General features: G+C 41.7%; 1 protein-coding gene across 3 annotated transcripts in view; it reads left to right on the top strand.

The window, feature by feature from the left end:
* Window positions 1-23705, top strand: part of CAP2 (cyclase associated actin cytoskeleton regulatory protein 2) — a 138607-nt gene extending 114902 nt beyond the window's left edge. For all 3 annotated transcript variants that reach the window (XM_032649878.1, XM_032649877.1, XM_032649879.1), the window contains 6 exons: window positions 12524-12704; window positions 13789-13964; window positions 14931-15054; window positions 15144-15226; window positions 19779-19919; window positions 23246-23705. In XM_032649878.1, the coding sequence (XP_032505769.1) occupies window positions 12524-12704; window positions 13789-13964; window positions 14931-15054; window positions 15144-15226; window positions 19779-19919; window positions 23246-23356 (816 nt within the window). In that variant the 3' untranslated portion in view covers window positions 23357-23705. The remainder of the gene's footprint in view (window positions 1-12523; window positions 12705-13788; window positions 13965-14930; window positions 15055-15143; window positions 15227-19778; window positions 19920-23245) is intronic.
* Window positions 23706-24998: the final 1293 nt, after the last annotated feature.

Raw genomic sequence — 24998 nt, 5'->3', positions numbered from 1 at the left:
TTTTCTTACTCTAACTTATTTCACCTAGCATAATACCCTCTAGATCCATCCATATTGTCACAAATGGCAAGATTTCATTTTTTAAATATTTATTTATTTATTATTTATTTTGGCTGTGCCAGGTCTTACTTGTGGCATACATGTGGGATCTAGTTCCCTGACCAGGGATTGAACCTGGGCCCCTGCCTTGGGAGTGTGGAGCCTTACCCACTGGACCACCAGGGAAGTCCCAAGATTTCATTCTTTATGGCTGAGTAATATTCCATTGTATATACTTGATATCTTATTCTTACCACATCTTCTTTACCCATTCACCTGTTGATGGACACTTAGGTTGCTTCCATATCTTGGCTATTGTAAATAATGGTGCATTGAACATAGGGGTACACCATAGGTTTTTAAGCAGAAAGTTACTCACTGTAAATAATGATCTAGTAATTGTTCAGGATAAATGGAAAAGGGGAGAGACTAGAGGCCCTAATACATGTTAGGAGACTTTAGTGGATGCCAAGGATGGGATAATGAGTATGTGACCTTGAGTGTAACAAAGGCAATGGAATGCAAGAGATGAAATGGACACTGAGTTGGAGGACAAAAAGAGAGAGATCAAATCTAAACTCAAAGTTTCCAATCTGGAAGTCTGGGAGAATAATAGTAACATCAATAAAAATAGGGATATCGACAGGAGGAGCTGGTAGAGAAGCAAGAAAATATTCACCTGAGGGCTTCCCTGGTGGCGCACTGGTTGAGAGTCTGCCTACCAATGCAGGGGACACGGGTTCGTGCCCCGGTCCGGGAAGATCCCACATGCCGTGGAGTGGCTGGGCTCGTGAGCCATGGCCGCTGAGCCTGCGCGTCCAGAGCCTGTGCTCCGCAATGGGAAAGGCCACAGCAGTGAGAGGCCCACACACCGGAAAAAAAAAAAAGTATTCATTTGTGTTCAAATTGTACTTTTAGAAAGTAAAAAAGTTCAAAAAACAAAGAAACAAGTTCAAAAAACAAAGAAACAAAGTTCGAAGTTACAAAGTCCGAAGTTCTTTAAAAAATATATATATATATATTCACCTGAGTTTTCACCATGTTGCATGTGAGGCACATGTGAGATGTCCATCTAGATGGGGAGGTGGAGCAGGCAGGTGAAATGCAGGTCTGAAGTTCACTGAAGGGGGAAACCTAGAGATGATAGTTAAACAGAAGAGAAGATAGAAAAAGAGAATATGATGAAGGATAAAACCTGGGGGGACACTGTTACTTAAGAATGGAATAAATCGGGCTTCCCTGGTGGCGCAGTGGCTGAGAGTCCGCCTGCCGATGCAGGGGACACGGGTTCGTGCCCCGGTCTGGGAAGATCCCACATGCCGCAGAGTGGCTGGGCCTGTGAGCCATGGCCGCTGAGCCTGTGCGTCCGGAGCCTGAGCTCTGCAACAGGAGAGGCCACAGCAGTGAGAGGCCCGCGTACCACAAAAATAAAATAAAAAAAAGAATGGAATAAATCAATCAAAGAGACAAAGACAAGAAAGAGGAGGAGAACTAAGAGCTGAGGGTCTCAAAGCTCTAAGAACAATGGGTTGGCTGATCAACTGTGACAATCTGGGGAGGGTAAGGTTAGAAAAAGGCTGCCAACATCTATCTTATTATTGACTTTTAGAATGCAATTTCTGAAGGGCTGGAGGTAGATGCAGTTTTACAGAATCATGGTGCAAAAAGATTTTGTGTAATGATCTCTTCATTACTTATGGACCAGGTGTCTGACTTGATGGATTATTGCTTATAGCTTCAATTTCTGCCTTTTGAAGTCTGGGGATTATTGGTGGGTTTTATTTTTACCTTTGCTATATCTTCAGTAGAGTAAGTGTAGGTCAGAAATAAATATCTACAATTTCATACACAGTAGTTTAGAGTTAGCTGTACTATGAAGCTGTAAGCAAGCTTTTTATATTTAGGACTATTTTTATTATCTCATAAATACCTTTGAGTTTTATTGCTAGTTGATAACAATACATAGATGTTTTTAGAGTATTTATTCTCTCCGTAAATCACACAGTAGTGGCTTTTAAAACTGCCTAATTTAATGATGAAGGTTATTTTATTTACTAGGACTTTTTTATAACCAAGAACTCAAACTCTCTAAACCTGGGGGCCAGCAAGTTAATAAATGTTCCTAATTTATTTAAACCATCACCCTGAGAGTATTTTAATTAAGGTGTGTTCATTTAGAATTCTTTAAGGCATAGTGTTGAAGGCAGTGGTGTAATTGGGGGTGTCCTGTTGACTACTGTCTCCTCCATCCCCTCTTAGGAAAGTCAGGATGCTGTGGTTTAAAGGTGCAGGCAGAGGTGCTCCCCAGAGCAGAGCTGGGGGCGCCTGGATAGGAGGAGACTCTGAACTCGGTGGTCAGTCCCAGCCCAGAGCGAGCCAAAATGCCCCACCGCCACCCCTCCACCCCTAGTTTTCATTCATCCCTGAGGTGCCATGCCTCTGGGTCCAACCTCTTAACTCCCTGGGGAATGCCTCAAAGCCTCCACTGCCTGCGGCTGGGCCTCCCGGTAACTGCCGCCAGGGCTGTGTGGCTTTATCCGCCTCCCTGTCCCTCCCCACCTCCAGTGAGCAGGGCGATGGCAATTGAAATTTGGGGCCCGTCCTTTTTAGGATACTAAGTGATAGCAAGTCTACCCTCCTCACAAGTGAATTTTATCTTTTCAAATGGCCAAAAGCCATTGAGACCCTCTTTGGAGAAGGATTAATTCAAGTAATAACTCTTTTCAGCCAAAAAGAGCAGAATACAAAGGCATGAGTGATTACTTGGTATGTGTGTTTTTGTAAACAGGTCTGAAGGCAGTCCTAAAAGAAAGTTTTGAATACTGGTAGTTTTTTATTAAACAAGTGTGTCGCATCAGAAGCTAATGCTTTGAAAGACAGTACTTATGTGGATCTGTAAGTTCTTGTGTGATTGCTAACAATTCAGTTGCATTTATTTGTTGTAATGACAATGTTCATGTACCCTCCTCCTGGAATCCCCTTCCTCTTGCTTCCCTGTGTCAAATCTGACTCATCCATCCTTCAAGGTCTATTTCGAATGGTCTTGTCTCCCAGAAGCCTCTCTGACCACCCTTGCTTATTACCATGCCCTTCCAAGCTGGAAGTTATCCTTTTCCTCCACAGAACCTCTGTAGTACTTCTTAAAATCTGTACTTCTTTTATGATGCTTAGCACTTTCTACCTTATAAAGCAGTTACTTATTCATTTTGGTAAATATTTATGAAGCACCTACCACGTTTCAGGCACTGGGTGCATTACTGGTGACATTAAGATGAATAATGAGTGGCTCTTCAGAGCTCGGGCTCAAGACATGACCAAACCCAAATTCACAGACAAATAATTACGATATAATGTGAAGTATCATGATAAGGGTGTTCCTAATGAGCCCTTGCAATAGAGAAACAGAAAATTTCCTCTTAGGAGAGTTCCAGAAAACCTACAAAAAGAAGAGAACTTTGAGTTGAGCCTTGAAGGGTATGTAAGAGTTTTCCAGATAGTAAATTGGGGAAGAGCCTTCCAAACAAAGGCACAACCTGAGCAGAAACATGAAGGCTAAGAGCCAGTTGCCTGCTGTCAGGGAGAATGGAAGTGTCTTTTCTCTCCTCTGAGGCTGTGAGCTCATTGAAAGCAGGGTTCTTTCTCATTCTGCATGGGGTCTGCAGCAGTGACTGGTACAGGGCCTTAAATACAGACAATGTCCAAACACTTTTGCTAAATTGAACACAGTAATTGGTAATTGCATTTCTTCACAGTGAAATTTCCAGAGGCTTATTCCACTAACTACAGACTGTGTTCATTGTTTAAGAGCCACGTAAATACTGTTCCTTTATTTCTTATATCAAATGATGGTAATGGAAATGTACAATGCATTTTCTTATAGGCAACGGCAATGCCTTCCCTGCACTTGTCCCTTGCCGTCTGCATGCCCCTAATTCCCAGTTGGTATAAACTCAGGAAATACAAGCTAATATTAGATTAAGTAAAAAGGTTTTATTAAGAAGGGATGGAGGGAAGGTGCAGATTGTCTTCTAAAGGTAAAAGAAACCCTTCATAGAATATAACATAGAGCTAAGTCCAGATTTATTGGTCCAGGTTGCACCCTTGATAGAAGCTGAGCTAATCACAGACACTTTCCCAGACCTTTCCTGCAAAATTTGGAACTGAAATTGAGGCAAAAGTTACTTTGTCTTTAGTGCACCTCAGCTATAAACCTCAGGAGATGCTGATGCTTCTATTTTTTTTATTTTTTCCTAAGTAAATAATACAGAACCAAACGTAAGTCATCTTTACAACAGCTCTCACTTTGCCTCACTCCCCACCGCTGCCGTTTACCAAGGATGGATAATTTAAGAAATACAGTTATTTCTCTATGATCCTAAAATCCAAAAGCAAAACAGAAACTTTAATTCAATGATTTTTCAGATCTAGGCTTTTCTGGCCGAATGAAGTCAGAGTCCAGATAATTCAAGCCACACATCACTCTTGGTCTTACAACTGTTGGCTATCTATAGTTTGTCTCTTTGTTGGGTATATTCTGCTATCTTTAACTCTGGAAATTTTTCCCATGGAAAATTTAATTTTATCTTTCCTTTTTTTATGAGAAATTATATTTTCAAGCTGCCAATGCTGGCAGACAAGAAGAAAAAACAATCTGGGAATCCTAGATTTGGTCCACGGAGCAGTAGCAAAAAACAGGCCAAACCAATCATTAAAGCTACTTATGAAGACAATTTATGCAAAATAGCTGGGTCACTTGAGCAAATTAGGTTGTGTTCAACATATTCTCTGGAATCTGCTCTGAGGACTTGGTCTGCTTTTATCAAACATCTCTGCTTTGGGCATGTACAACAGGAATCACCACCTGTGGTTTTTGAAGGGCCACATCCAGATCTATAAATTAGGAAACAGTAAGCATAAAAACACTAAGTTACTGGTTTCCACAAACTGATATAGACTGTGTAAGGTATTCTCAGGCTGTTTTCCAATTTAAAGTTGTTTTTCCTTCTCTGAAGGGACTTTGTTTCTTGTTCTTTTTTCATCTACCGCCATATTTCACCTCTCTCCAGATTATCAAAGGAATAACATACAGAGACCCCAGGAGGGTGGGGAGAATGGGGATGAGGAAACCATCAGAAGTTATTGGCAAAACCATGAGATTTGGGTTTTTCATTACCTTTCCTGTTGTACCTCTATCTTGGGCTAAGGGAGTTTGGTGTCTTGCCTCTGAAGAAAAGTGATCAAAATGGGCCTTACATTTCCTTCTTAATTGTGGGACCATCTTTTTATTTTGACAGTATATAAGTACCCTTGGTATTTTTATGGAAACTTGAAATTCGAGTAGTATTCTGTTACCATAGATGAAATAGGAAATACTCCCTAAATTGACTTTTTAAAAATTGTTAATAAACATATGCTTAAAATATTATATAGCTCTTCATTGTAATTTTTTTTTTTGTAATATTTTTTAACAATTCTGTTTTCTTGGAAAGGCCCCCAGAAACTTTGCTTTCATTGGCAGAAGTCTAAAAATTATAGGTAGTGATAGAAATAAGAGAACAGAGATTAAAGTCACAAATTCACTTTGGTTTATACTTGTGTATAAAGGATGATTATCTGTTTGTTTATGTGCAATCTTTTTTCTTGAAAATGCTTGTCTGCCAATAAAAGTGTGGTATAAATATGCATGTGAAATTTGGACATACTTATAGAAATTGACAAATTTGGAAATGTATCAATTTCACCAAGTTCTTGATCTAAGTACACCTTTCAGAAAATAGAAACTAGTTTTGATGGCTAAAATATAAACAAACCCTAAACCATGAATTTGTGAAGTATTTTTACTGCTATGAAAACTAGTTTATGTATATAGAAAGTTAGTCTTTAGTTCTGAAACTGTAGTTCTTTCTTTTAATCCCTCCCTCCTTTTGTGGTATGTGAGAGGTTTATCATTATCCTGTTTATATGCCATGTTACATTAAGATCATTTCAGATTCTTCATCTTTGGAAAAACTAATAAACAGCATTGGCAAAAGGCTCAGTTGTAAAACACTGTGAAGTCCTATAGTTTTAGCAGGTTAAAGTAATAAGTCTAAGTGTATTTGTGACTGAAATGGCTTTGTGATTTTTAAACGCTTTATTTGTTTGTTTATTTATTTATCTTCGGCTGCGTTGGGTCTTTTTTGCTGCATGCAGGCTTTCCGTAGTTGTGGCGAGCAGAGACTGCTCTTCATTGTGGTGCAGTGGCTTCTCTTGTTGCGGAGCATAGACTCTAGGCGTGTGGGCTTCAGTAGTTGTGGCACGCAGGCTCAGTAGTTGTGGCTCACGGGCTCTAGAGCGCAGGCTCAGTAGTTGCGGTGCACTGGCTTAGTTGCTCCGCGGCATGTGGGATCTTCCTTGACCAGGGATCAAACCCATGTCCCCTGCATTGGCAGGCAGATTCTTAACCACTATTCCACCAGGGAAGTCCCTGAACACTTTTAAAGTGTATAATTGGGCACATGTAATGTACCTGGAAAGCATTAAGTGTAAGCCAGGCGATTAATGGACCAGGCTGTCTCTGAGATGGACAGCAAAAGAGAGAACCTGACCAAGAAACTGAAGACAGCCATCTGTGTGTGTGCGTGAAGGGGAATTGAGGTGGTGGCCATAAGGAAAGGATGGGGGGTGGGCAGGAAACCCATAAACAGTGCCACTGCATGTCGGCTGTTTCATTTTGTAGCTTTATCTGTGATCTCCACAAATACTTAAAGATGGTGGCTCAAAATATTACTGTCACTAAGCTAGTTTTATATAAGAAACATCATAACAAAAGCTCTGCTGTGAGGGACAGAATCCGTCTGTTCCAAGAGACTGTCACAGGGGTGATTTTGATTTTCTTGGTCTCTGCCTTTTAAGAAATTGGGAAAAACACACACCAAGATGTAGGTTGCCAGGCCTGCTCTTAAAGTTGGAGATTAATATTACGTGTATATACATTTCTCCCTCAGTCTCTCTTCATAAGACCTGTGTCCTCTACAGAGCATTCGATGGTGTGGCCCCGGCCTAAGTCGTTCTCTGGCTCTCCTGACCCCACTGTCCTGAGGAGAGCTGGCCACACCCTCCTTTGTGCTCCCAGCGTTCCTGTTCACGTGACACACGACACATATCAAACTGAATCTGCAGCTCCTATTTTGTGCACTCGACACTCCCGCTAGATTATGAGTTTAACAAACAAGACATATGCCTACTTCTTCATCATATACCCAGTTCCTTGCAAGGTAGCTCTAGGCAAATGTGGAATGGACAAACGAGCCTACTTATTCTAATTGACTTTCAATCTATTAAAGAGGTTCTGTTTAGACCAAATCATCTGCTACCCCTATTGCTGAATTTGAAAAATCTTAGACTTTAAAAAGTGAAAGTTGAAAATTCCCCAAAAATGTAACTCTTAAACAGAAAATCTTAGATGGAAAACTTTTCTTTGTAGCTGATTTTTTTTTTTTTTTGCCTAAAGAGCTGTGTTTCACTTTTTTGCTTAATTTTATCACAAAGACATAAAACCTCCATCTAAAAGTAGTCTATTAGTCTTATTTTCAACAGACCCAACAAAATGGAGAATTGGAGTCCCTTTTGCAGATTATTTAGATCCAAAGCTAGATTGTAGCTGAATTAACTGGATAACTAAGACAGTGGTATGGGCTGTGGGAGATAGAAGTGGTTGTTAATTACATGTGTCAAAACAATGTGGAGATTTCATTTAAGAACTAGAAATAGTTTCCCTTTCAGAATAAAACCTAAATTCCAAAGTAATAAAATGAATATTTTATTAAAATTTCAAGTGACATTTAATGGAAAAAATGCTGATGCACATTAATACATAAATATATTCCATGTAATACAATTATAGAATTTTATATATATAGTATATATAACCAAAACATTACGAGCTTTCCACATGCCACATACAGTGGTTTCATTATTTCATAATTATAGTTCATATATTTAAAGGCAGAGGAAGCGGCTGTTCCCAGGACAGTTGAAATTAATTTAGAGAAAGGGATTTGCAGACGTTTTAAAAAGTCTTTGTGCCGCCTCTACCCCGACTCCAAAAAAAAAAAGTAAATAATCAAACATCTCTCAAAATTAATCTTAAGAGAGCTTTCAGAAGCAGCATTGTTAGGTTTTTTTTTTTTTTTTTTTTTTTTTTGGGGTACGCGGGCCTCTCACTGTTGTGGCCTCTCCCGTTGCGGAGCACAGGCTCCGGACGCGCAGGCTCAGCGGCCATGGCTCACGGGCCCAGCCGCTCCGTGGCACGTGGGATCTTCCCGGAACAGGGCACGAACCCGTGTCCCCTGCATCGGCAGGCGGACTCTCAGCCACTGCGCCACCAGGGAAGCCCCATTGTTAGGTTTTGTGCTGTGTTCTTACAACACAAACGAACGCTTGCACCCTAAATGTGGCCACTTAAAATCATAAATGGCTTTTTTTTTTTTTAAGTTGGAAACCATTGTTACAATGGCTTTAATAAAATGTGTTTTTCAGTTGTTTCCAGTTTGGGGTCTAAGATACTTCAGACTCATTTCGTCAGGATCAGGTAGCATCTTTAAAAAGCAGCTGTGTGGAGGTCGCTGCTCCTTCACTCAGGTTAAGCCTTTCCCCCTTCGACTTCCTTCATTTCGGCCCTCACCTCACCTTTACTTTCCAGTCTGTGTGACCTTGTGCAAGTCACAGGATATCATAATTCTGTAGGTCCTGAGTTTCTAGAAGTGTAATTCTACACTGTAGAAGTAAAATTGTTAGGGTAAAACACACCATAGAAGATTGTTTTATTAAGGGTTTTTTTTTAGAAGGACCGGAAATACTCAGATAATTTGCAAGGGAACGGCATCTTTTATTAAATGTCTTTTATTCTGTATGTGTAAATCTGACCCCATAGCCTCTATTCCAGGAAATGAATGCAGTCTGCAACCTAATTAAAGGTTATCCCCTGTGAGTCTCCCAGGACCCTCTCAGGTTCCTGGTGCAGGCTCCGAGACGGAGTTGCCCACTGGAAGTTTCCGTCTGTATCCCTGCACGGCCTTGACTCACAGTGTGAGCTGGGCCAGATCTGCCCCCCTGCCAGTGCTCCTTTCCCCTCTTAGCTAGTCTTCCCACGGGGCCCATATCCCATTGAGAACAAGAAGCAGCAGATCCCTCAACAGGCAGCCGAGGTTGTAGGCTTGATCTGACCCACTACTTCTCATTCAGTCTAGACAACCTGGTGCATTACCTCTGCCATGAGATTTTATCTAAGAATGGATCACACCCAGAGGAAATGCCCTTAAATCTCCAGTCCCCGGCGGGGGGCGGGGGGGCAGGTCCCCATCCCGGAACAACTTGGACACTAGGCAGGAAACTGACATTTGGGTGCAAGTACCCCATTACTGGCACCCGTGGGTACTCAGGAAAAGTGAATAAGGCAAGAGTCCAGTTGCTAGAACGCAGGCACAGAGTCAGAACAAACTAGCATCCAGGGTGACTTGATGCTGAGATGCCAGTGTCAGTACTCAAGACATATCCCCATAGGATCAAGCCTGGCTCCAGAGTTGGCCATAGGAGCCCAGTCAGCTGCTAAGGCATTAGAGGGAGGGAGCAAGGAGTAGTGGAGATAAAAATTAAATTATTACACCGCCTCCCAACACTTCACGTATATTTAAGACAGAGGCCCAAGAGCAACATGACATATGTGTAGGGTCGCCCACACCTCTGGTTGATTTGACTAGTGGCTTTCTTTTTTTTTTACGTCTGAATACAGCATAAAGGATTTCCCTGAAGAAGACTTTAGAATCAAGCAGATACGTGCTTGAATTATGTCCCTGCCATTTACTGGCCATTTAATATCGGGTCATACTTTCTGACTTCCTGCTTTATGTTCTGTGAGGGGGGGATTTCAGTCCTAGTAATGTGGTTGTGATGACTAAGATGAATCTCAGCACAAAGCATGCCGTGGTTGTTCCCAAACTTGTGCGCACATTGGAGTCACCTATAGGGAACTTCAGAAAATGCCCATGTGCTGCCTCCCCAGAATGTTCCTGCCGCGTGGCCTAGGCTTGGCAACTTCTAACAGATCCCCAGATGATTCTGATGTTCAGACAACTTTGGGAACCCCTTGGCATAGAGCCTGTCCTACACTGAGCATTAAATATGTGTTAGATGAGTGGAAACAACCAGAGCCTGGCATGGACGAGCTTTTCCAGAATTCCTGGCTCCCTTCCCTTCCCTGCCCGTCTCCCCTCTTTCACCGGGGTGCGTGAAGACAGCGTCGGGCTGTGATTCCAATCAGTGCGGCTGCTGCTCATGCCAGGCACGTGAGAACGCAGAAAGCCCTGGTCCCACCTGCCTGCAGGAGGAGAAGAGGAGGCGAAGATAAGTTCATCACGAGGGGCAGCCCGTGAGCGCCTGGTAAGGGACTCTCTGAGTTTGCTCTCGAGGACACTTGTACGATGAAGCCCCTGGGCACTGCTTGTCAAGTCACCCTGGAAACTGGAGCCCAGGTGTGTGTTCTCACTGGGGCCGACGCAGGAATGAGCCAACGCACAACGGATAAGCCAGTGGCAGAGTTTCAGCCAGTCCTGAGTTCTCCTCTTTTTTTTTGGCTTTTAGAGTCAACACTTGTTGCAGTAAAATCCTTTGTTAGGTGTTCCTGGGTCAGCCATCTGAATGTATCAGAGTTCCAAGAAGCTGAATATGTGGCTTATTGGTTTCAGTGTCCTTTAATGGCTCTTGGAGAGAGCCATGAAAGAATGAATGCTGAGAGCTAGGGAACCATCTAAGTCATACTAAGATTTAGAAGCCGGTGTTGTCTCCCCTTTCCACAAAATAGGAGAACTTTAAAGCTGCAGTGTTTCACATGTGGGAGAGGAGCCTGGCCCTTCGCTGACTATTTGAGTTACTATGTGCTTGTGAGTAAAAGTAATATGTCGTGGCTCTGAGTGTCTGGAACTGGAATATTGTTTGATGTGCAAAGCTTATATTTTACACTTTATGATTCAGAGCAAATGTTCAAATTTCACCCCAGTAACATAATAGGAAATATTTAAGATGCTAAAAAAAAAAAAATCGGTCAGCCTCAAGAACTGTGCAGTCATTTTCTACTTGACCCAAGAATCCTGATGGAGTCAGGCTGTTTTTCCTTATAAATAAAAAAAATATATCACAAATTATCATTTCAGGAGATGAGACCTCCAGCCTACTCAGTTTTTAAGATGTGCATTCTCAGTAAGAGAAGAACCTTTTATTTTCAGGATAATTCTACACTAAATAGGGATTGTATAAGTACTTTGAAAATAGTGTGGATTTTTTATTTTCAGCGGAAAACTACCACAGATTAAAACTTCCTGATATTGACACTTTGTAATACTGTGTTGTTTACAAAAATAAGAATCTGCTGTCTTTGTTAATATTTAGCACTTATGTGATGTTTTACATATCGTATTTCGTACTGAAAACATATAAGCCTCAGGCACATTTTCATCACTCTCAATTTTTATAGTTTCTGTTTTTTTACTTGAATTAACTTCTCATTCTTTGTCATAGTCATACAGTTCTACTTCAGGGTTTAAAAGTAAAATGGAAAAAAGAAAAGTAAAATGGTACATAACACAAGGTTATTGTATACGTGTGCTTCTGTCTTACTAGTTTTAAGCTCTGTGACAGCTTCGTCTGTGGGGTCCTCTCAAAACATTGAAGCGAATCCCTCTATTGTCTATCACCTTTTACTGACATTTGAATTTGTTAGAACTTCATATTGAAAACAAAGATTGCACGTCACATAGCAGAGAAAAGAATAAGCATAGGTCTTTCTCAGGCAAAATACAATTTTCTCTGGTTTACGAACAGTCAGCATTAGATGAACCAAACCATCAGAAGCATCCTGGACCCTGATCACCTTCATGTTTGACAGGCATCCAGGTCACATGTGGAGTTCTTGGGGTTCGGTTTGAGGCATGCATACTTGAAAAATGAGTTGCAGAGAAAGAGTTTCAGTGTCTCTTTCTTTAGCTGCTCATGAAGCTAGCCACTGAATATTTTTCCTCTCTCTCTCTCTCTCATTGGTGGTTGTAATTCCCAGTGTCCCCAAAAGAATCCTCTTACTAGTTGGACCACTTTTTTCTTATGATTATCAATTGGCCAAAGCCCAGTTTCATTCATATCCTGAGCTTTGGACATGAGCCTATGAATATGGCTTTGTTTGCCTCTGAGTTGGCAGTGTGAATCTGGCACGTGCAGTTTCTACTGACAGGGCTATACAGCTACGTGATGCTCCGTGTTCCCAAGGCAAACCCCCACTTGGTCCCAGGTCTTCCCAAACAGACCCATGATGCACAGGTATACCCCTGGGTGCCCTTTGTGAATCTCGAACCCCACTCCCTCATTGACAACAGGTTCTAAGTGATGTTGGCAGAATCCCAGCTCTCAGCAAGGGTATCATCTCAATAGAGTGCTTTCCGTCTTCTCTCTCCCACAGGGTCCAGTAGCATCAACTGCATCAGCGTTGTCTGTCCTCTCTGTTGGGCCTGGCCTTCCTCCACCTCCACCTCCTCCAGGGCCACCTCCACCCTTTGATAGCGAGGGCAGAAGAGAGGAGTCCTCTCCTTCACGCTCAGCTTTATTTGCACAACTTAACCAAGGGGAAGCAATTACAAGAGGTGAGAAAACCAGACCTTGAGGCTGTCTCCCTCTGGCTTCAGGCACACAGATTCCTCAGAGCCCACGGTGATGGATACATCATTCCATCCCAGTCCCTACTACATGGAGAGCCGTGTGTTCTTCATCTCAAGGTAGATGGGCTCAGTGGGCTGTCGGGTGGATCAGAAAGAAGAACTCAGAGATTCTAGGTTCTAAATGGACCACTGCACTGTATCACCACTTCAGCCCTTGATGCTTCAGCACCAGCTACAATCAAGGCATCAAGATCAAGTGAAATAAAAATGACAAATAATAGAACCTCTGTCCTCAGAGGTGTATGGGCTTGTCAAAGAATTGTATCATTGAACTACCTTTGTGAATGGTTAATATTTTTAATCATTTACTTAATAAATTCATGTTGCCAAAAACTTTATGCAGATGTATTTTTGCTTTGCATGGGTAATAGGAATTATGGTATAAGTGTTCTTGTGTGCTGTGCTGGGAGCTAAGAACCAAAACTATTTCTGTGGCTGCAACTGGCTGCATTGTCCCCTCATCCACAAAGGAAGGGAATGGACTCATAACCCTTAAGTCGATTCCGTACTCTGACCTATGCTCACTGAAATGCCCTAACTTTTTAGACTGTATCTAGGAAATGATTTAGCTATGACAGAAGTAAATCATGGAATGCTTTCTGGCGAGGGGGTTTGCATTTTGCATAATTTTTATCTATTAGCTTATCTCCTTCAAGAAGAGGTTCCTCAAGGGGAATTTCCTGACAGTCCAATGGTTAGGACTCCAAGCTTCCACTGCAGGGGGCAATGGTTCAATCCCTGGTCAGGGAACTAAAGTCCTGCAGCCCATGTGGTAGAGCCAAAAAAAAAAAAAAAAAAAAGAGGTTCCTCAAATTAAAAAATACTTACAGGGCTTCTGTTAGCTCTAAACTTACATGGGTCTCAGCCTCTGCATACTGACCTTGAGAAAACACTCAACTGTTATGAAAATAGCATTACCTGTGCTGTTTACATCATGTTGATACAAGGAGTTAGGGACATTTCCCTTTGCATAAAATGTAGGAAACGTGTCTATGTGTTACCTTCCCAGGGCTCCGGCATGTTACAGATGACCAGAAGACATACAAGAATCCCAGCCTCCGGGCTCACGGAGGACAAACTCCGTCTCCTACCAAAAGCCACACTCCAGGCCCCAAGTCTCCCCAGTCTCATCCTCCTAAGAAACATGCTCCTGTGTTAGAGTTGGAAGGGAAGAAATGGAGAGTGGTGAGTGAAGCCCTTTAACTTTATTTCTGACATACTCTGATGAAAGAAACAATGGCTAAACTGTTTGCCAGGGCCTTAAGGATTTCCCATTTTTTCTTCAACTTTTTAAAAATTATTTTTTAAATTGTGGTAAAGTACACATAACACAAAATTTACCATCTTAACATTTAAGTGCACAGTTCAGTGGCATTAAGTACATTCACACTGTCGTGCACCCATCCCCACCATCTATCCACAGAACTCTTTCCATCTGGTACAACTGAAACTGCACCGCTTAAACAATAATTCCCCATTCCCCCTCACGTCACCACCTGGCAACCACCTTTCTACTTTCTGTCTCTATGAATTTGAATCCTCTTTCTGGAAACTTTTAATCTGTGCCCCATTCTGATCTACTGTAGGGTGTTTCATCCTATTCCACTGGCCGAGGTGCTGATACAACGTACTGCGTCACCCACCACTTTCACAGTTGTCTGAGCAGGACAAAGACACTTTGAATGTGGATGGAAGCTGGTGCCCCCTGCCAGTTCAGGGGCCTTCCCTAAAGATGGAGGAACAAAGTCCTCAGAAAGGTTGTCATGGTCCGAAAGTACACTGGGACCTTTGCTAGTTTATTTGTCCAACTCCTACTTGCAGGTAGTACTGCAGCATCAAGTCCAGACTCAGCGGCCAGACTCAGCCCAAAGCCCTCACATCCCTGCTGCAGCCCCCGCCCACTAGCCAGCGTGCCTGCTGCCTGACGTTTCACAACTTGACACCGACCCCCCTTCCGAGCAGCCGTTCCTCTCATTCCCAACATTACAGTGACAAAGTCAGACCTGCGGTTTGGTCTGTTAAGAAAATGGTTCCTAAAGGAAGAACATGTTGAGAAGCTGTAACTGGTGAATGCTCCACAGTGATTTCAGCATGCGGTGGACTTAACTTATGCATCCTTATATTTAATATTTGCATATGTTTTAATTTTAGGAATACCAAGAGGACAGGAATGACCTTGTGATTTCAGAGACTGAACTGAGACAGGTGGCTTACATTTTCAAATGCAGCAAGTCTACTCTACAGATAAAAGGGAAAATAAATTCCATTACAATTGGTAGGGCAGGATTGTGGGTCTGTGCCTGCTGTGATAAGCTGCTTTGTATAAATGTGCTGAATGGATTTAGTAGATTGTTTTTTCCCCAGACAGCTGTAAGAAGCTTGGCCTTGTGTTGGACAGTGTGGTGGGCATTGTGGAAGTGATCAACTCCAAGGACATTCAGATGCAGGTAACTGACCCTCTCAGCCATTCCTGGCCCCCACTGCCTATGGCTTTGCCTAGACGTCCCCTCTGCTTACAAGGGGCCCTCCATGTCCACCTGTAAAACTCTTATTCTCTTTCCCTCTAGACACAGGTCTGTCTTCACCTCCTCTCTGAAGCCCTCTCTTACTTTTTGGACAGTGTTAATTCCCCCTTTTCAACCTCTTATAACACATCCTATCTTGCACAGCAATTACTAGTTTACCATTTCTATTTCAAGAACAGCCAATTAATCTTTACAGCTCCAGAAATTTGCACAGTACCTGAACATAGTAGGTGTCCAATAAATGTTTGATGAATGGGTGATTGGAATAAATCAACTAATGAGTGAACCGAAATATTAAGAGGTTCTCCTAGCATAATAGTACCATGCGGAAGAGAATTTATTTCCCTCAGGAAAAATTGGTTCTGGGTAAAGTTTTTCTGAAGAGTCAATGAGGTTATCAGAAAAACAACTTGGAGAGCAGGATTGAAATTGAATCTGCAAAACAGAAGAAAATCTGCACTGTTTTAGCAATATTTATTTAGCCAAATGGGATTTTATAATATGCCAAAAGCTAAACGACTTCTTACTTTGGCCACAGCTATAACTACTATCTTTGATTACACTGTTTTCGTATTGTTAATCACCCCTTATTATCTGATGTTTCCTGATAATGTTTTTTAAAATTGGCTGCTAGTTTTATAGATTGTTCTCTTTGGTTTTACTAGGCTTTTCACCACTGCCCCTTTTAACTAGAGTAGTACATTCAATAGTTGGCACATACATGGAGATGTATTTTAGGACCCTCCATGTGGGAAAAAAATATCTAATCTCTACCTCATACCATATTTAAAAGTAAAGTCCCAATTATAAAAAGAAATACTTTTAAACTTTGAGAATAAAATACAAAAGAAAATCAGTAGAAAAGCAATTAGGGTCAAAAAGCACAAACTATAAAGAAAAGGACAGGTGAATCTAACCACGCTAAAATTTATGTGTTCAACAGAAGACATCACATACAAAGCTGAAAGATGGGGCATGGATTGAAGAAAGATACTTGCAATGCAGATAATCAAAAAGGATTTATAACCAGAATTTATAAAGAACTTAACACAGGGCTTCTCTGGTGGCGCAGTGGTTGAGAGTCCGCCTGCCGATGCAGGGGACACGGGTTGTGCCCCGGTCTGGGAGGATCCCACATGCCGCGGAGCGGCTGGGCCCGTGAGCCATGGCCGCTGAGCCTGCGCGTCCGGAGCCTGTGCTCCGCAGCGGGAGAGGCCACAACAGTGAGAGGCCCGCGTACTGCAAAAAAAAAAAAACAAAAAACTTAACACAAATCAAGAGGAAGACTAACAACTCAGCAGAAAAATGGGCAAAGAATATCAGGGCAATTCAGAGAAGAAAAAGTCAAGTATTTGATAAATATATGAACATATGCACAACCTGCCTAATAGAAGAAGAAATGCAGATTAATTAGCTGTATCTTCTTACACTCAACAGTTTTGAATTCAGGCTGTCCTTACTTTGCAAGGGGCATGTTAGCTGAAACGCACGCGTATCCGAACTGTGCAACTTGAGGACTGCCTGTATATTAAAAAGTCTCACGGTACAAGCGTTGTTATGAGAACCCTGATACATCAGTGTTGGGAGAGTAAACTAGTACACTCACTGTGCAGAGCAAATTGGCACCATCTAATAAAGTCAAAGGCAGTCATAGCCTGTAACCAAGCAATTTCACTCTTAGGTGTGTGCACTAAAGAAGCTCTAGTACAAATGTTGATGAGACATGGATAAATGTTTATTGCAGTATTATCCATAATGGCAATAAAAACAAAAACAATTTAAATGTCCACCAGCTGGTAAATGAATAAATAAATCCACCTAATAGAATACTGTACAGTGGTTAAATAAATGAATGAGCTACACTTACATGTATAAAAATAGGAAAATCTCAGAAGGAGCCTTGAGTGACAAAGGCAGATTATAGAACAATAGGCACTGTATAATGTGTCCCTTTATATAAAGATCAAAAACATGCAAAACAATACGCACATTTTAAATATACTCATGAGGGCTCAAGTTCACCTTACGCAAGAGACAAACCTGCTGTGAATTGTAAATACAAAATTCAGAAGAGTAGTTACGTCTGTGGAGGGAAGGAAGGAGGACAGTGAGACGGGGGATGGTAGAGAGGGGGCTTCAACTATATTGTAAGATGATAGTCCTAAAAAAAAGGCAAATGAGCCAAGATGTTAAACTCCGATAAAGCTGTTTAACAGGCATATATATATTTACATTGTTGTTATATTATTCTTTGTATGCTTCTGTGTTTGAAATACACATGTTTAAGGCTATGGGCCTTAAAGCAATCTGGAAGGATAAATCATGGTTATGTGTCCAAGAGGGATAGAAACTTGGCAGCGTGGTTCAGAAACAAGGGAGAGACATTTTACTGAACACTTCAACCGTCTGGATGTTCAAACCAAGCGATTGTCATTACCTATTTAAAATATTTAATAAACTATTTTAAAAGGGCCTGGACACAATAAAGACAGAACGCAGATTAGTGCAGGCTGCCTGGGGATGAGGACGGAGATTGGCTGTAAATGGGCATGAGGGGTATTTGGGGGATGATGGAAATATTCTAAAACTGAATTGAAGTGATGGTTGCACAAATTCACTAAATATCATTAAATTGTACACTTAAGGCAGGTGAATTTTATGTTTTCACATTTTACTTCAATAATGCTGTTAAAAAAATTGAAAGGAGGAAAAGCGCACAGAGGAAAGTTCATATGATTTAGTTCAGTAATTCTGTTTTTTTGCAAACTATCCTAGAAAAATAGTACAAATTATGGGAGAGAGGAGACTAAGATATTATGTGGAAATTTTTTTAAACGTATAGAGAAATAAATTTAAGAAAAACAAAGAATACAGGTACATGTATTAAATGCTAGAGCATTGGCCTGGGCAAGGTCACATATCACCTGTCACTCAACAGAGGAGCTACTTTTTAGTCCGGTTCTCCTGATAAGAAACAATCTCTGTTCTCAAAATGTTTACAGAGTACCAGGGAAAAAAGGCATGTACTGTATATAATTTACTCTAAGGAAATATTGACTAAAAATGATGTGGAAATGACAATTCTTATCCCCTCAGGGCTATTTAAAAAGTCTACTGCTTTTCAGATTTTCAGATACATAGATATTTTAGCATTTTATGTGCTAAACGTGCTATCCTCATGTGACCCCACTCTGTCTCATAAATGAATCTCCTAAGACACACTGACAATTTACTTCTTTCCCTTTGCTTGCCTGGTATTCATACAGTTCTGGTCGCTATGGAAATGCTCTTCATCATTATAAAATAAACCTAGAAATTGCCAAAACATTACTGCTGACACATTCTTGATATATACATATAGATATTATTTTATTTATGGCAAAGCCCTGTGCTTACCTGACCTTAAACTACCTCTGCCTTTTTTTTTTTTTTTCTTTTGGCACTGGGGCTCAATTCCAACTTGGTGTCCAGTTTCTGTGGGGAGAGGAGAAAACAGAGAAGTGTAGTGACCTGGCTAGATTCCCCTAAGGAATTCTTTACATCACCTTCACCATCACAGGAGTTGCTCCTTTAATTTGCAACCCAGCCTTTTCTTCAGGGTGAAAGAGGAGATGATGTTATCGCTTCAATTACCATTACGAGAAGGAAAAGTATGTAGTTGTAATATGGTCGTTGGGGGAATAGTCTGTGCCTGTAGAGATTTGGGGGGCTGGAATATCTGAAAACTGACTGTTAAAAAAGAAATTTAAAACTGATCATAATGTTTATAGCACTTGATATTTGTAACAATACAAAGAACCACCTCCTCTTGTGTGTGGTACTATTTACCTATACAGTGAGTAGCCTGAACCAAGTCTCCAGTTTGGGCTCCTGAAATGAATACATTTCAGAATACCTAGACACTCATTATCTCATTTAAGCTCCACATTCAGCCAGTGAGATTTTTATCTAGCAAAGGACTTACGTGAAAAGAATTGTAGTGTTTCTTATTTATTCTTATTTAGATTCAGGAAAAATCTTCTCAATTACAGAATAATTTATTTACTCTTAAATGACAGTATTAGTGCGTGTTTTAATCCAAGTTTCCTAGAGATTCGTCAAAACTAAAATTTTAAGCACATGAAAGCAAATGCATCTTGTTTCTTTTATCGTGAAATCAAATATATGTTTCAAATCCACTAACGGGGTTGTGAAACTTTTTCTGAACATTTAGCTGCTGTTTTCCAATTAGTCCCTTTATTTTGTGTCAGGAAAGAGACCCTGAGGTTTGAGAATCCCCTTGTGTGGTCCTTTCATTCTGTCCCCAAATGACACGTACTAATTCACCCTGGAGACTTGGTCATTCAGCCAGCCTCTCCAGCCCTAACCCAGCCATTCCTAATGCTTGGTTAGGCCTGTGGACTGTACTTATTTGGGGACATTGGAATTTCTGTTTATTTGCTTTGGCCCTAGATTTTTTTCCCTTCTATTTCAGGTGATGGGGAAAGTGCCAACAATTTCCATTAATAAGACAGAAGGCTGCCACATATACCTCAGTGAAGATGCGTTAGACTGTGAGATTGTGAGTGCCAAGTCATCTGAGATGAATATACTTATCCCTCGGGACGGTGATTATGTAAGTACCTTTGAAAAGACTGTGAAGAATTTTTCATTATTAACATTCTTAGAGACTGATTAATCACCTCCCAACCTGTGACCTTCCTTTGGAGAATAATTCACAGGCAGGAGAGGAATTCAGAGAGTGGCTTTTCACCTATCTGCTCCCCTGTTAGTTTCTTGACTATGCCCGGTCCTGGATCTGTGATTCTCAAAGCATTCTCCTAATAACTACCTTAACGGGCTAGCTCTTATCAAATAGTACACCAGGCATCTATCTGAGTTCATATTATTTAGGACCAAATATTTTCCTTTGCTATGGTGGAGGCAAACAGAAAAGAGGGAGAAGTGCTTTGGGGGAAAAAAAGGAGGGAAAGGAGGTAATAATAAGTGGACCTATTTGTATAGGTATTCTCACGTCAGTGGTTCTCAAACCCAGCATAAGAATCAGCTGGGAAGCTTGATGAAAATACCAGCTCCCAAACTTCACACCCAGAGGTTAGATTCAGGAGGCTTGGAGGGGGCCCAGGAATCTGTAGTTTTAATATACCCAGGTGATTCTGATATTATCAGTCCATCCAGTGACCCTTCTAAGAAACGGTAGCCTAAGCCACCATGTATTTTCTTTGTCTCCTCTCCCCAGCAAAGCAGTTTCTAAAAGAAGCAAGCAGATATTCTCACACATTGAAAAGGAAGTATAAATAAATACATTTTCTGCATCATGCAGTGTGATGGACTTGCTGGTTGTTGCCATTTGAAAGCAAGTTATTACTTCCTATTAGTTGTTCCTTTTTTTTTTTTTTTTTTGATGTGGACCCTTTTTAAGGTCTTTATTGAATTTGTTACAATAGTGCTTCTGTTTTACCTTCTGAATTTTTGGCCAAGAGGCATGTGGGATCTTAGCTCCCCAACCAGGAGTCAAACCCACGCCCCCTGCATTGGAAGGCGAAGTCTTAACGCCTAGACCTCCAGGGAAGTCCCTAGTTGTTGCTTCCTGAAAGTGGAGAAGTAAATCCAGAGATCATTCCCTCTGGTTCTAACTGTGCAAGGAAGCAGTGAACTGGGAAGGATGGGAGAAAACGTAACTTAGGCACACCTTTGAAAGAGGACCCCCCCATTAGCCTATGGGTCAATCACCAGCCGTCTACACTGCAGTCAGCACTCAGGTTAATCTCCTTAGGCAGACAACTGGATTGCTGCCATGTTCTCCTTTCCCCACCTGCCAGTGAGCACTACCCAGGCACACACCACATATTTCAGTTCAGAATTCATTGTTTAAGTCTAAAGAACAAAACTCCACAAGCATTGGACCATGCTTCACTAGGTATCTGGACAGCCTAACCCTGAGCTAGAGAAATATCTCCTCTTGGGCTCTCCACCTAAAAAAAAAATACTGAAGAGCTAAAGCCAATACAGAACAGCTTCAGAAGAGGAAAGCTAAAAATTAGGATGATTCCTGGCCTTTGCAGCTGTTTAAGCAGAAGGCTCAGCTTCATGGAAACTGGCCGGAACTGCTAAGAAAAGCAATGGGGGTTTGGACGAGCACTGCAGACTAAACTAGAATCCCTGGATGTGGTATCCAGACATCTGTATTGGTTAAAACTTCCCGGGTGATTCCAGTGTGGAGCCAAGATTGGGATCCACTGACCTAAAGGATGAGTATAGCTCAGAACCTGAGCTTTTATGCTGAAAACGTAGTCTCCCCTCTATAGGTGAATTATCTTCTGTCTTCAGTCCATGGCCCACTTCACGCATTTTCCAGCTGGGGGTAGTAGGGAGCAATACAGAGGTCCTGCCACGGGCATTGTAATCTCGAAGTAGATGGTGGGGATGATTCATTCTGAAGGGAATCAGTCTCCCAGAGAAGGTCTGTCATCACATTACTATCATGTCACTCCCAAGAAAGACTGGGAACAGCTGTAGTGCAGTTACCATCAAAGAGGTGCCTCCACTCTGGGGCATTCTCCACCTGGCCTGGTACACCAAGCCTGGTTTATTCATCAAGAAGAGCCCCAGGGGCTTCCCTGGTGGCGCAGTGATTGGGAGTCCGCCTGCCGATGCAGGGGACACGGGTTCGTGCCCCGGTCCGGGAGGATCCCACGTGCCGCAGAGTGGCTGGGCCCGTGAGCCAAGGCCGCTGAGCCTGTGCGTCCGGAGCCTGTGCTCCGCGGCGGGAGAGGCCACGGCAGTAAGAGGCCCGCGTACCGCAAAAAAAAAAAAAAAAAGAAGAGCCCCAGAAAGGATGTTAGCCACACACACACGCGCGCGCGCGCGCACACACACTACGTTTCTCAGACTGTGTCTTCTTTACTTTCTCTTAAGACTATCACAGATTTCACTCAAGGAGAATTCACCACTCATGATAGAAAGGGCCTTCCCTTTAAAGTAGTTAAATAAATAGCTTCTTCCGAAAGAAACAGCTGGACCCAACGTCTAGGAAGATACGTGTTAGTGTGTGTATTCCAGTAGATGTGAAACATCACATCTCACCGACAGATGAGCACAGGCACCAGCTTATCACACTGCGGTACAGGAAGTCCAGGGATGTCACAAAGCCAGGGCTCAGGGGACCGCTCCTCAGCTTCCTTTCCTGCCCTCTCCTGCAATGACTGGGGAATCACTCTCCAGGAAAAGGAGAGAGCCCAAACTAATTTTATTTTGACTCTTTTGCATTTTTCTTTGTGTTTGTGTGTGTGTGTGTGTGTGTGTGTAAGGGTGTGTGTGAAGGGGGGCATGTATTCCCCAATGGGAAGAGTAGGAAAGCAGGATGAAGGGTAACAAGTTTATATATAACTTGCAGCACATTTTTATATTTCATCACAGGGTAGACATAACGCCGGGATAAAGCCCTTATTCAGACTGGGGGCCAGCAGCTTTGGCATCCCCTTGGAACTTGTGGGAAATGGAGATTGTCATCCTCTTTCCCAGATCTACTGAATCAGACAGTCTGCCTTTCAGCATGATCCCCAGTGCATGTTTGAGTCTGGCGCAGGATCAAGGGTAAAAAGTCTCAGGTTTGAACTTTGGCTGCTCAGAGGCTTGACCTCTCAGGCCTCTGTTTCCTGTAGATGGCATCTCAATAATATCTAGCTCTTAAAGTTCTTGCAGAGATGAACTGAGTTCACGTATATCTGGTGCTCAGCAGAATGCCTGGTTCTTAGTAAGTGCTAGCATCAATGAGGATGCTGGCAGGCAGTCACAGAGCTGACACGTGACCATGCATCGCTCCCTGATGCAGGTTTGGGTTCCACAAAATGTCTTTGTCCATCATGTGACACTAATCAGCCTTCCATCTGTTTGCAAAGCCTTGGTTTAAATAACTTTGTTCTTCTGGCCTTTTTCCAGAGAGAATTTCCCGTTCCTGAACAGTTCAAGACAGCATGGGATGGATCCAAGTTGGTCACTGAACCTGCAGAAATTATGGTTTCTGAGAGACCACCGAACCCCCTGACCTGAATCCCCCCCATCAAAAAAACAAAAACAAATAAAAGCAGCATTAAAGACCTAGAAGTTGCAGTAGCACCTACTGCTTTAGCTTTGGCCTCCAACAATTCTGTGCTATAGAAACAGCATAATTTCTGGCACGCCTTCGTGGGCATTTTGGAATATTTAACGTTTCTTCATGATTTGCCTTTGTGTGTGATTTGAGTTCCACATGATGACTTGTGAGCGTTCATACATTTAAAGGAAAAAAAGAGAACTCTGTTCCCCTCATATCATTATCACAGTAGTTAAGAGGTAAAAATATTGCATGACTCACTCATGTTTAATTGCTAGTTGAAAAATAAAACCTTTGAGAATCTAAGATGTACATTTTTATCTTTTAGACAATTTCCATATATTTGGTAGTAGTATGCTCTAAAAAATGTACGATTTTTGTTTTCTTCTTTTTACCACCTTTATCAGCATGAATACACTGTCAGCCTGAATACATATTTCAACCCATGTTTTTAAAAAAACATAAGTTCCGTACTAAGAACCACATCCAGTTTCTTGGTCCTTGAAAAGACCTTTATTCTTTGCAGTTACCAACAACCAAAAGTAAACTCTAATGATTTATCTTAAATACTTTTCTGCCATGTCACTTGGAAAACTTTTACTTTTCTGAGATTTTTTTTTTTTTTTTTTTGCGGTACGCGGTCCTCGCACTGTTGTGGCCTCTCCCGTTGCAGAGCACAGGCTCCGGACACGCAGGCTCAGCGGCCATGGCTCACGGGCCCAGCCGCTCCGCAGCATGTGGGATCTTCCCAGACCGGGGCACGAACCCGTGCATCATCAGGCGGACTCTCAACCACTGCGCCACCAGGGAAGCCCTACTTTTCTGAGATTTTTATGCCAAAAGATTGATAGGAAAAAGCAGGGTGATTTTTGCTCTATAATACCTCACAATGTTGCTCTAGGAACAAGCTCAGTTGTTATTTTCCAATTTTGAACCTGTGAAATATCAGATGCCTTGTAAGTGATGTCTTTAATGTTTTATTATAGACTTTCTTCTTTTCCACTTGCCAGACTCGCTAGCCAGTCTCAAAAATGAAAATGAAAAAGCCATAGTTATATTACAACTTCTAAAACCTAAGGGATTGTTTGTTGGCTTGGCTTGCTGCTCCTGTTTTGCAGTGTTGATAGTACATGCTTTTTCAACGCGAGAGTAACTCTGATATTCCTTTCTGTCTTGTTAGTACATAGTGCTGGAAACCTGCAACTTCTTGGATTACATGTAATGAATTTTAGTATAATGCTTGCAGACCCAATACAAGCATATATATTGTGCCTAGTACAGCCTTTGGAATACATCATTTCCATTTTTTAAATATCTTCTATAACCGTATAGTATTCAAATTACTAATGCTTGTGTACCACAGTTTTGCTAGAAAAGTTTTTGTCCGTATGAAGAATGTTGTGGCTTTAGTAAATACCTTTTTTTCAGCTGTAAACTTATTCTGAAATAAAGTAAAATTCTAATTGTTTAAATACTGTGATGAATTCAGGGTGTTAAAATATTTTCCTCTTTGATTTGCTCCTTGCTCGTATGTCAGCTTTAGAAAATGCAGCTGAGATTTTCTAGTTGAATTAGAGAATTTACCCAGCATGCCATCAG

Source organism: Phocoena sinus, chromosome 11 (genome assembly GCF_008692025.1).
Source record: "Phocoena sinus isolate mPhoSin1 chromosome 11, mPhoSin1.pri, whole genome shotgun sequence".
Classification (NCBI taxonomy): Eukaryota; Metazoa; Chordata; class Mammalia; order Artiodactyla; family Phocoenidae; genus Phocoena; species Phocoena sinus.
This window is presented reverse-complemented; position numbering and strand designations above follow the sequence as displayed.